General features: G+C 36.2%; 1 protein-coding gene across 4 annotated transcripts in view; it reads left to right on the plus strand.

Moving 5' to 3' along the window:
- The first annotated feature begins 1117 nt into the window (after positions 1-1117).
- The window catches only part of LOC107751124 (mitogen-activated protein kinase kinase kinase kinase 3-like), a 91279-nt gene continuing 80663 nt past the window's right edge, over positions 1118-11733 (plus strand). For all 4 annotated transcript variants that reach the window (XM_016566733.1, XM_016566734.1, XM_016566736.1 and 1 more), the window contains exon 1: positions 1118-1377. In XM_016566733.1, the coding sequence (XP_016422219.1) occupies positions 1282-1377 (96 nt within the window). In that variant the 5' untranslated portion in view covers positions 1118-1281. The remainder of the gene's footprint in view (positions 1378-11733) is intronic.

The raw sequence follows: 11733 nt of genomic DNA on the forward strand, positions 1-11733 counted from the left end.
GGAATTTCATTTCTGATCTGAGAAATGCACCAAAGTGACTGAGAAAAACTGTAATACTTCTCTAAGCTATACAGGCCAGCTGTATGTGCGTCGGTTGTTTGATAATGCCGTCATGCTGAGACCTTGATCTGTGCCAGTGCACGCTTTAGTAATCAGTCAATAAATTGCATCCTGGATGTGTGCCTGGCATTTGAGAAAAAAATTAGACTGAATAGTCCTGGCTCATAAAACCTTCATAACAACCACATGGTGTAAGTACAAATGTGTTCAGAAGCTCACTCTTGGCACACACTCCTTTGTGATTCGGAAATAAATAGCGCTGAATCATAATCCTGTCTGAGCTGAAAGAGAAGAAGATGGAGGAAGAAGTATGAGATTGTTTTGTAAGTCACAACCACATGGAGAATCCTGACAACTGTTAATTTGTCAACTGTTTGTGATTTGTCACATATTTGGAGAGATATATGTGAGAAAACAGACCTCAAACTGCCTCGTGTAACTCCCAAAATGAAGAAAATTCATGTAGAAAACCACAACCCATCAATGTTATCATTATACATACAAACCAGAAAATAACAGTAAATAAAAAATAAATAAATAAAACAAAAATGCAAAACAAGTACAACTAGTGATTTAACAGTGAAGGGATGTTTAAGGTAATCAAAATTGCCCCCTGCTTTAATTTTAAATAAATAAATAAACAATTTTTAAAACATTTTAATTTGGTTTAATTTGGTTAATTGATAAATTAAGTCAGGTTAAAACATTGTTATAAATGAATCTAAACAGGCAACAAATTATTCTAAATTTATATTGTTAATCAACAGTGTATCTTTTTAATTAAAAGTTCACTCTGCACTGTAGGACTACCATTAAATATATATAAAATCAAGACAAAGTATAAAACCAATGTCACTCACCATCACTTCAAAACAAGAAAATGAATGAATGAACATGCTGTTCTAATAGACTACAAGAATATTTCAGTTTTGATTTGTGCAAAATATTCCTCAGAAGCAGGTTAGCTTCTGGTGCGCCTGTGGTCATCTGACCCAAACCCATCCTCCTCCTCTCTTCATCCTCCCATTCCAGGCATTCTCTACGAGTGCAGCGCATGCGCACTGGAGCTCACGGGAAGCCATGTTAAAGTTACAGTCAAGTACTGAGAGTGAGATTCCCTTCTGACGCCGTATGTTTGTTTTTTCTCCGTTTTTCTCCTTTCGTCCGTGTAAGGGTCCCCAGCAAATCTATCATTGATAGTCAGAGGCCGGAGTCCCCACGATGAACTCTAGTTTCGATCTATCCAGGCGAAATCCGCAAGAGGATTTCGAGCTTATCCAGAGGATAGGCAGCGGGACCTACGGGGATGTTTACAAGGTAAAAATGTGTTTTCTACAAACAAGGCCCATGTTTTGGACAGTGCTGTCCACATTTAAAGGGTCCGATCTTTAGAATGAAACCAGCTTGAGGCATATGGGAGTTTTAAATGTTTTAGATATGCAGTCATAAAGATTTTACTTCTCTGAACTGGACACCAGGACACTGATCACTTAAAGGTGTACAGAGTATTTGTTGCGAATTAATATTTTTTACACTAATCGCAGTATGAAGAAATATAATTAAAATTATGTACACTCATATAATATGAAGTCTAAAAACCAATTATTCTGCTAGTAAAAGCTGATTTATTCCACATGGAGTAGGTCCCTCATGGGCACCACCATGTTGATATCACATGCCTGGACCTGTCATGTAGTTTTGGAGTTACTACTACAAATTAAAAACTGCAGTAATATATTTACTTTTGAACAAAATTTGTCTAGGCCAAAAGGTGTCAGTATAAAGTACTTAATTTACTGGTACTATTGAGACATATAAGAACAAAAACATAGGTAGCATCTGAAATAATCACTGTTTCCTAATTAGTAGATGAAAAGCATTATGTGAAAAAAGCGGTCTCTGAATTCATAGTATTCATAAAACATTAAGTGGAAAGTATCCAGATTTTATCCCACGAGTCCACGGGAGGGGATTTGTGAATTTCAGTGAAGCAACATGGAAATCACATGACAGTGACAATGTGGTGGATGTAGTATGTCCATGTACTGACCATCATTTCATTCTTAAACTGCATGGCTTTCTTTATTCCTTTAAAACATAAAAGGAGACAGACTCAATTATCATACATTTTTGTTGTGTCAATGAAAGTGAATGGTGACAGAAACTTTCATTCTGCCTGAACAAATGATGACCGAATTTTCAATTTTGTATGAACTTTCCATCTCAGAAATACAATAATAGCATCAAAACACTGTTCTGTAAAACTCTGTAAACATTATGTGGTTAAGACACACTCAATTACACTTTTTATTGCAATATGTATTTACACATTTTACATGATTTCATGTCAACTTATTTGAGTTTATTCCCAGTTTCTTGTGCCTCAGAATGAGTGTGACTGAATAACATTATTGTGTGGTTTTGTTTCAATGTCACTCCCATGAGTTGTTGCAAAATTGTGCAAGACATGACAAATATTTGAGGAAGGCCTTGTGATATCACTGCTTACGTTTGTGGTTGTCACTGAAACTAACCCAAGCACTGCAGAAAGATCAGTTTGGTGACAGCTGGCTAGATGATCAGTAATGCTGTTGTCCAGAACTTAACTTGAAAGATGTTACAAGTGGTGTGATATGTGCTGGATTATCCTCTGCTTTATCCGAGTAAATCTTTAGCAGTAGGTCAGTGTAACCCTGCAAGCCTTTCACCTGTCAGTCAAGGGTTGCACATGGCCAACTTTTTACATGAATGAATTGTATTTAGTCTGCATTCGTCTCATCTTCAGCATAAGATCAGTATGTCATACTTGTCAGAAGAATAGCAGTATATTATCTGACAGAGCGTGTTATAGGATTATGTAAAAGATAAGTAAAATTCTGTTTATGCTGATTGGATGGATTTTAGATAACAGATAACGGATTATGTTGGCTACTGTCTGGTTAAACAGCATTGAGTGCAGTTTAGCTGTGCAGTTATTTACAGTCCTTGGGTGTTTTTCTTCGATAAGCAGCTATAATCTAGAATTTAACTGAATATTGTAGATTGCAGGAGATGGTCGTTGTGTGAGAAACCCACAATGATTGACCGCTATTCTGAATATTGGTGGGTAACTTTCATTCTGCCTGAACAAATGATGACCGAATTTTCAATTTTGTATGAACTTTCCATCTCAGAAATACAATAATAGCATCAAAACACTGTTCTGTAAAACTGTTCTGTAAAACATTATGTGGTTAAGACACACTCAATTACACTTTTTATTGCAATATGTATTTACACATTTTACATGATTTCATGTCAACTTATTTGAGTTTATTCCCAGTTTCTTGTGCCTCAGAATGAGTGTGACTGAATAACATTATTGTGTGGTTTTGTTTCAATGTCACTCCCATGAGTTGTTGCAAAATTGTGCAAGACATGACAAATATTTGAGGAAGGCCTTGTGATATCACTGCTTACGTTTGTGGTTGTCACTGAAACTAACCCAAGCACTGCAGAAAGATCAGTTTGGTGACAGCTGGCTAGATGATCAGTAATGCTGTTGTCCAGAACTTAACTTGAAAGATGTTACAAGTGGTGTGATATGTGCTGGATTATCCTCTGCTTTATCCGAGTAAATCTTTAGCAGTAGGTCAGTGTAACCCTGCAAGCCTTTCACCTGTCAGTCAAGGGTTGCACATGGCCAACTTTTTACATGAATGAATTGTATTTAGTCTGCATTCGTCTCATCTTCAGCATAAGATCAGTATGTCATACTTGTCAGAAGAATAGCAGTATATTATCTGACAGAGCGTGTTATAGGATTATGTAAAAGATAAGTAAAATTCTGTTTATGCTGATTGGATGGATTTTAGATAACAGATAACGGATTATGTTGGCTACTGTCTGGTTTAACAGCATTGAGTGCAGTTTAGCTGTGCAGTTATTTACAGTCCTTGGGTGTTTTTCTTCGATAAGCAGCTATAATCTAGAATTTAACTGAATATTGTAGATTGCAGGAGATGGTCGTTGTGTGAGAAACCCACAATGATTGACCGCTATTCTGAATATTGGTGGGTATGTGGCCTCCTCAGTGTCTGTGGTGGTTTAGTGTAATTAATGTTTTAATTTAATCATGCAGTACTTCATGTCTACACAGCTGTGATTAGAATTTGTGTGGTAATTCTTTTTAGGGTGTTTGCAACAGATTTGAATGAACTCTTGTACATACAAGTACGTGTATAAATACATGTACATAAGTAAATGTCGACTTCAGATGATGATGGTGATAAAAGATGATAATTTACCATATAATGTCCAGATGTTTAAGACTTTTAATCACAGCGATGACAAAGTTAAAGTTTGCATGGAAATTCACCTCATGAACAATCTAAATGCATGTTTATTGATCTTATTGTGAACAATTCATCATGTTTCTCTCTTTCTCTTATTTGACCTCATAATTCTTAATCAAAATGATTACCTGATCTAAGAAAATGACAGACTTTCCAGTGAAGTTTACCAGACCTTTCCAATTATAGTTGCTCAACTTTAAAGAGAGAGTTCACCCAAAATGGAAATTCTGTCATTATTTATTCACCTTCATGTCATTCCAAACTTGTACAACTTTCTTTCTTCTGTGGAACACACATACACAAATGTATTTTGTAGAATATTTCTAAATAGTTTTTGTCCACACAATGAAAATCAGTGGGCTGCAAAGCAACATTGGACTTTCATTGAAATTCATTTTCATTGAATTTACAAAAAATAAACACAGAGACATTTTTCAATGTCATCTTGTGTTACGCTGAAGAAATAAAGTCGTACAGGTTGACATGAGGGTGAATAAATGATGACAATTTTTGTGGGGGTGAACTATCCCTTCAATCTTTTACACAAACCCAATTAATTCAAAGCAGACCAGGACATTAGCTTTAGCGCTGTTTGCTGATTTACATACCACACCGTTTTCAACAGGTGTTTCTCCAGGTTTGTTTGTCTACTGGGTCTGCTTGTTTTTCTTAACAGTTTGAAGTAAATGTAACAACATGCTCCTGATGGATTTTAAAGGGCTTGAAAGCATACAGAGATGTAAAGTATTGATTGAGCAAAGAAATTAAGGATTGAACAAAAAGCCTACTGCATCAAGGGTAAGGATATGACTAATTACCCAGTGTGATCAGTTTATATTGGCTTTGTGTCAAGCCTTGGTGGGGCTATTTTGATAGTTCTGTGGCTTGCCTGCATTCGAGTGGTTTTGTATTGATTCCATTTTTACATCTATGGTCTGAGGAGTCACCAGTGAGCGACGGAAAGCTGTGTATGAGTGAGAGTGAGAACCTTATCGGTAAAAGAATGAACGCAAGTCTAAGTTGTCGCGTGAGGTGTAATGCATTGTGATCGAGTTGAGGCAGAATTGATTGCTTCTCTTTCAGAAGGTTGCTGTGGAAAGACGATTGTGTAAGCAAATCTCTCGCACGACTCTGCCTGTTTGTGACTTCTAATTTGTTTTTCCTGGCCTCCTTTACAGACACAGATTTCTTTCTCTCGCAGGAAGTTTGGCTTCTCACCCCATGAGTTTGCTCAAAAAGGCCAGGTCAGTCTAAACAGTAGTTCTGACTCTCTGCTGGTCTGAATGCAGGTTGATTTTGTTCCAGACACTAAAATGCATCGGATAGAACAAAAAGGGAGATGTTAGTTCTTGTCAGCAGAACAAAATCTGTTTATTTCTGGCCTGAGAGGTTTGATTTCACTTACGTTTTGAAGAATGAACAAGAATCTAATGTTGTTGCATGCACATCATTTGGTGAAATCAAATCATATTAGCTTACAGTTTTCGTTCTCAGTGGGATTTCCTGTCTTCATGCAAGAAACATCCATCCCAGGCCTTGGTTTGACCTGACTGGAGGGGTTATTGTGGATTAAATTCACAATTCCTCCTTTATTCAGTTAATCTCTTTCATTCTTCACAACCAGGAAGTCTCGTGTTGCCCTTAAAGACGAAAAACAGTCATCCTGTCACTCCTGATTGCAATAGTCACCTTCAATCACACAGATTACACAGGAAGATGGTTCTCCAAGTGGCTTGCATTGTGCATTTGTGAAAACATTCTGACAGGATGAAATTCAAGATGATAGAGTTTCCGTGATATGTGTGCCCTATGTGTGTAGACCCGCTGAGCAGCTGATGTGAGGGCATTTCTGAGTTGACTTTGTCGGGAAAAAATGATCATTAATTATTCACCTGTTTCAACAGCTGGGCACTGCTCCATCCTGTAATACTATCATGCTTCTGATATTGGTATCGGCTAGTTTAGGGACATACTCACAATCTCTGACTTCCAATAGTCCTGACTATTTAAATATACTCAGATAAATAAGATATATGTGGAATTAACTGGAACAGTCTAATATTGATTATCGCATGGAAATGAATTGAACCAAGTGGGCTATCAGTATACCTAAATCGAACAATTCTTTTATTTACCTTTCTGATATGGTTGATTCATTTTCTCTTTCTGACATGTTGAGTAGGGTTGCACGATAAATCGCATGCGATATTTAATGCGCATCTTGTCAGAAAGCCGGTTCTGTAATCAGCGGTAAATCTCCATCACGTGCGTGCTTTCACATTGAGCAGCATTAACTACACAGAGTGAGTCTTTTTTATAAATAATATAAATAATAGTTTTTAATATATTTTAAAATGATGCAAAGCTGAATTTTCAGCTGTCATTATTGTCACATGTTCCTTCAGAAATCATTCTGATATGCTGATTTGGTTCTCAAGAAACATTTCATATTATCATCAATGTTGAAAGTAGGGCTGCAACTAACGATTATTTTGATAATCGATTAGTTGACCGATTATTTTTCCCGACTAATCGATAATGAGAATCGTTGTCGATTATTTTCATTATCGATAATAATCGATTTTATCGATTAGTTGTTGCAGCCCTAGTTGAAAGAAAACAGTTGTGCTGCTTCGTTTTTTGGGGGAAAACATGACACTTTTTATATTCATCATCATCTGATGGATAGAAAGTAGAAAGAACAGCATTCATTTGAAATTGACTTTTTTTTTCTGACAATTAAATAAAAGTCTTTGCTGTCACTTTTGGTTAATTTAATGGATCCTTGCTGAATAAAAGTATTAATTTCTTTTTAAAAAAATGACCCAATTTATTTAGGGGTGTTTATTGGCATTATATAGACCATTCTGTTCTCTAAATGGTGGCATCTCGATCAAATATCAAATATTTGGTAACACTTTAGCGACCAATTCTCACTATTAACTAGTTGTTTATTAGCATGCATATTACTAGCATATTGACTGTTTATGAATGCTTATAAATCACATATTAATGCCTTATTCTTCATAAGCGTATTTTAGGTCCTTTAATCCTACCCCATAACTAAACTTAACAACTACATTACTAATTAAGCAGCAAATTAGGAGTTTTTTTTAAGGCAAAATTCATATTTAATAGTTAATTAATAGTCAGGATTGCTCCCCGAAGTAAAGTGTGACCAAATATTCATATATCAAATATTCAATTACAGATTTTGGAAGTGCTTTGCTTTAGTCAGTTCCCTTTCTGCAAGTTGCTTTTTGGTTGTATGAAGCATTTCTGTACCTTTTCGCTCTTGTTTTTGTGACTGTGTGTTCAGAGAGGTGTCAGACCATAATGGCTAGGTGGGCAACCAGGACTCATTAGTCAGAGAAAGTCACAGACCTCGAACCTTCTCCCTGAGGAAACCTTGTGAAACCTCGCAGGAGTCTCACAAAGCTGAGGTCAATGTACTCCAGCCAACCTCACACATTCTTTCTTTCATCACTTTTTGCAGGAAGTCACTGTCAACACCTTTGCTTACTCTCATGTGTTTTGTGCCTTCACGCCTTGTAGAAATTCACAACAGACTGGATTACATGGTCTCTTTTTATAGAACGTCCTTGCCATCTAGCCTACTTTTGAGCGGCCTTGAGATTTCTCCATATTCTGGAGACTAAAGCATTTTCAACCTTGCCGCATCCTTTCAATGAGTAAGCAGAAATACAGATCTGCGTGACAGAGTGATCTACTGTCCTACAAATGCGGCCGTGGAGAGTAATTGTATTCTCCCATAGTGAGCATGAGCTACTGATACTCTACCTTTGTTTGGACAAGAATGTGATTTACTTAATTATGTTGGTAGCAGAATTAGAGCTAGACTTATTAGACAGCTAATCGACCGTGTTGTAGTAATGATTCATATGTGCAAACTATATTGTTGATGGGAGACTCAGAGAACACAGTCATCTTGTACTGTAGTTTCATAATCACGTTTTAGCAAGCCCAGGCACGCTCCTGTCGGCGCGCACTAGAATTCTTGATGCATTATGTGCTCTGCATTTAACTGCAATACAGCATGAATAATGAATCAGATGAAATGTTTGATAACACCAGCGCAGGAAAGACATTAGAAAGGAAAACGGGTTGTTTATCGGAGGTCAGTGCCGCATTGGCACAGTAAATTGTTAATACAAGGCATTAGATTTGCCAGGCAGTGCAGAAAATGATTGGCCTAGATTCGGCTGGTCGGGGGCCAAGCTTGCAGTGATTTATCCGCCTCTCTGTAATTACCTGACATGGCAGCAGCTCGCAGCCCCACTGCGTGCTGCACATGTGCAGGTGGAGTGCTTGGCTGTTGCTCTGTGCCTCAGCGCTGCTGGGGAAAAAAGTGCATAGAAAAGTGTGGAAGTCAAAGGGTTACGCTCGGGGAGGCTGGGTTTTAGAGGGATGGTTAACCCAAAATTGAGGATTCTGTCATCATTTACTGATCCTCAAGTTATTCCAAAGCTGTATGAGTAGGGGTGGGCGATATGACCAAAGTCTCATATCACGATACGAGTTATATTATTTTACGGTAACAATATATATAACAATATAGTTATTTTTGCTTTAAATAAGGTCTTTATGATATCAAAATATTTGATACCATAGAAATTTCATAATGCTTGTCACCAGTGTCAGTATGACAAAAAACTAATACTAGCCTAAATTAAAAAAAAGAAAACTCAAGCTCACTGAAGACAAGTAAACAGTCAGCGATTAAATAAGAATAAGAAACTAATTACAAGCTAATAACAAAAAAACTACAGTAGAACAAATTAGAAATGCTACATACATTGTATAAAGTAATCAAATGTATAAAAACACTGCATATTCTTCACTGTGTAAATTAAATATATATTTCTTCCTATTAAAGTTAGAAAAGTGATTTAATCAGACACCAGAAATTTTAGACTGCTGTAACTTTAAGAGCTGCCCAAATCCAATATACTGTTACACATCTGTTTTCTTTCTCAGCTGTTTGCTTTCACATAAGACCTCAATTACTGTGTTTATGAGGATACTTGCAAAGACAGGCATTTTGACTCACATTTAACCGTTCAAGGCCTATAAAGTGGCAAAAATAACTGTTCAATACTCCCATGCTCTATGAGCACCATCTTCATGTGCTGATGCCTCTCTGACAGCGCTCAGAAACAGACAGTCTCTCAGACTGTTCGAATATAGTGAAATGAGTTCTCTTTTGCTGCTGATTGTTTTAACAACTTAAAATCACTTGTTTTTAAACGGCAATGCTTAAAAACGCATGCAAATGATGAGTTTTTGTGACCATGTAGCACAGCAACGTCACATGAGTGTGTAACCGCAATAGAGACGATAGTCCAAAATCTCTACCGGTTGACACATTTCTACCAGTTAATCATGTATATCGCCCACTGCTGTGTAATGAGTTTCTCTTGCATTTCTTCTGCTAAACAAAAAAGAAGACATTTTGAAGAATGTGGGTAACCGAGCAGTTGACAGTTGATGACAGAATTTTCGGGGCGAGCGAACTATCCCTTCAATTTGAATTTATGTAATTGTTGTGTGTCTTTGTTTGTGGAAGTTAAACAAATATTTTGGGTTCACAGCACTTGTGTCAAAGCAGCCTTACAGATTTAATTAGAAAAGTAACAGAATCGATGATGCAAACCTAAAAAAAAGCAGATCAATGTTCTCCTGTAAAGCAGCTTTTACAAGATAAAAGTGTTATTATTCAGCTTCAGAGTTGATTCAGTTCTGTTCAATAATAGTGTAATGTTCATTCATTATGAAGTTAAATTCAGTGATAAGCAGCTTAATAAGCTTGCTTTTATGTTATTTTTTTATTTAATAATAATAAAAAGTTATTCTTATTTATCAAATATTTTAATAATAACAATCCTAATAAGATTATATTATATTATTAATATATTATTATTATTTTAGAATTATATTGATATATAACCATAAAATGTTTAGTCAAATTGTGCACTGTGGAGCCCTAAATACACAAATAGAAAAGATGGGTTTTTTAGTGATATATAAAGTTAAATCATAATAACATGCATCATCTTGTGGCTATACCCTAGTGAAAAATAAATATACTAAAATGTATTTGAAATACATATATTTTGTGCTAAGTATACTACAAATACCTTTACATATTTATGTACTTAATAAAAGTACCTTTCAATTGTACTTTTGGTATACTAAACTGTTATACTTCAAGCATGCTAAATTGAAACAAATTTTGTACTTAAAGCACTTTAATTGTGTGAGTAGTGCTGAAGTCCAACTAAAGGATATACTGAAGTATATTTGATTGTGCTAAAGTGAAACTATTGCAAGTATACTTCACGTACATTCTAAATATCTTGCATTTAAAGACTGATATTATTCAAAGATCATACAATCCTCATCAATAGTGACATTAAAACATTTTAGGCTTCATGTTAAGAAATGTGCATTGAGCACAAGTGATACTCAGTTAAATTATATTTTTTTATACCAGTAAGTCTCAAGCAATATGTCAGAAAATGTTAATAGATTTTAACTATACTTAGGGTGCTTTCACACCTGTAGATCGATTGCTTTGTTCCGAAACAGGGATTAAAATTATTACAATGTTGCTTTTTATTCTTGGTGCGGTTTGCTTTCACATGGCAAAGTTTCTAAACGGACCAAATTTGTTAATACAAGTCACGCACGTGTAAATTGTTCTCTCAATGGTCAAAGTTCAATGGTTTATTTTCTGGGATTCCACCACGGCTGTCATCCGTCAGGATGGAACGACAACAGCCGTTGGATCGGATTGCTTTCTCACTACAACCGAACCGCTCCAGAGTTCGTTTTCAATCGAGCTGAGACCACCTCGTTCAGGCGATCTCGGACCGATTGTTTTGGCGCGGCTCCGAGCGTGATTGCCGTGTTCACATATGCTCAAACGAACCGAGCTAAAGGGGGAAACGCGCCAGGTTCCGAAACAACAGGCCAGGTGTGAAAGCACCCTTAGTGTGAAATAAATGTATTTTAAATATATTACTTTTTTACTAGGGTATTTTGGAAACAGCGAGTTTTTAATGTTATGAATCCGACCTATTTACTTCCATTGTAAGTGTCTCTCTGTCATCCAGATTTTTGCTTTATTTAAAGGGGTCATAGGATGCCCATGTTGATATGATTCTTTAGGGTCTTAATGAAAAGTCTGTAACATAGTTTGGTTAAAATTTCTAAAATTTCGTGTCAAAAGCACCTTTTTTACCCTGTCAAAAACAGCTCTTTTCAGAGCAAGCCATTTTGTAGCATTTTCCTTTAAATGTTAATGAGCTCTGCTGAC

This window comes from Sinocyclocheilus rhinocerous, unplaced genomic scaffold (assembly GCF_001515625.1).
Source record: "Sinocyclocheilus rhinocerous isolate Xijiao unplaced genomic scaffold, SAMN03320098_v1.1 scaffold1413, whole genome shotgun sequence".
In the NCBI taxonomy this organism is placed as follows: domain Eukaryota; kingdom Metazoa; phylum Chordata; class Actinopteri; order Cypriniformes; family Cyprinidae; genus Sinocyclocheilus; species Sinocyclocheilus rhinocerous.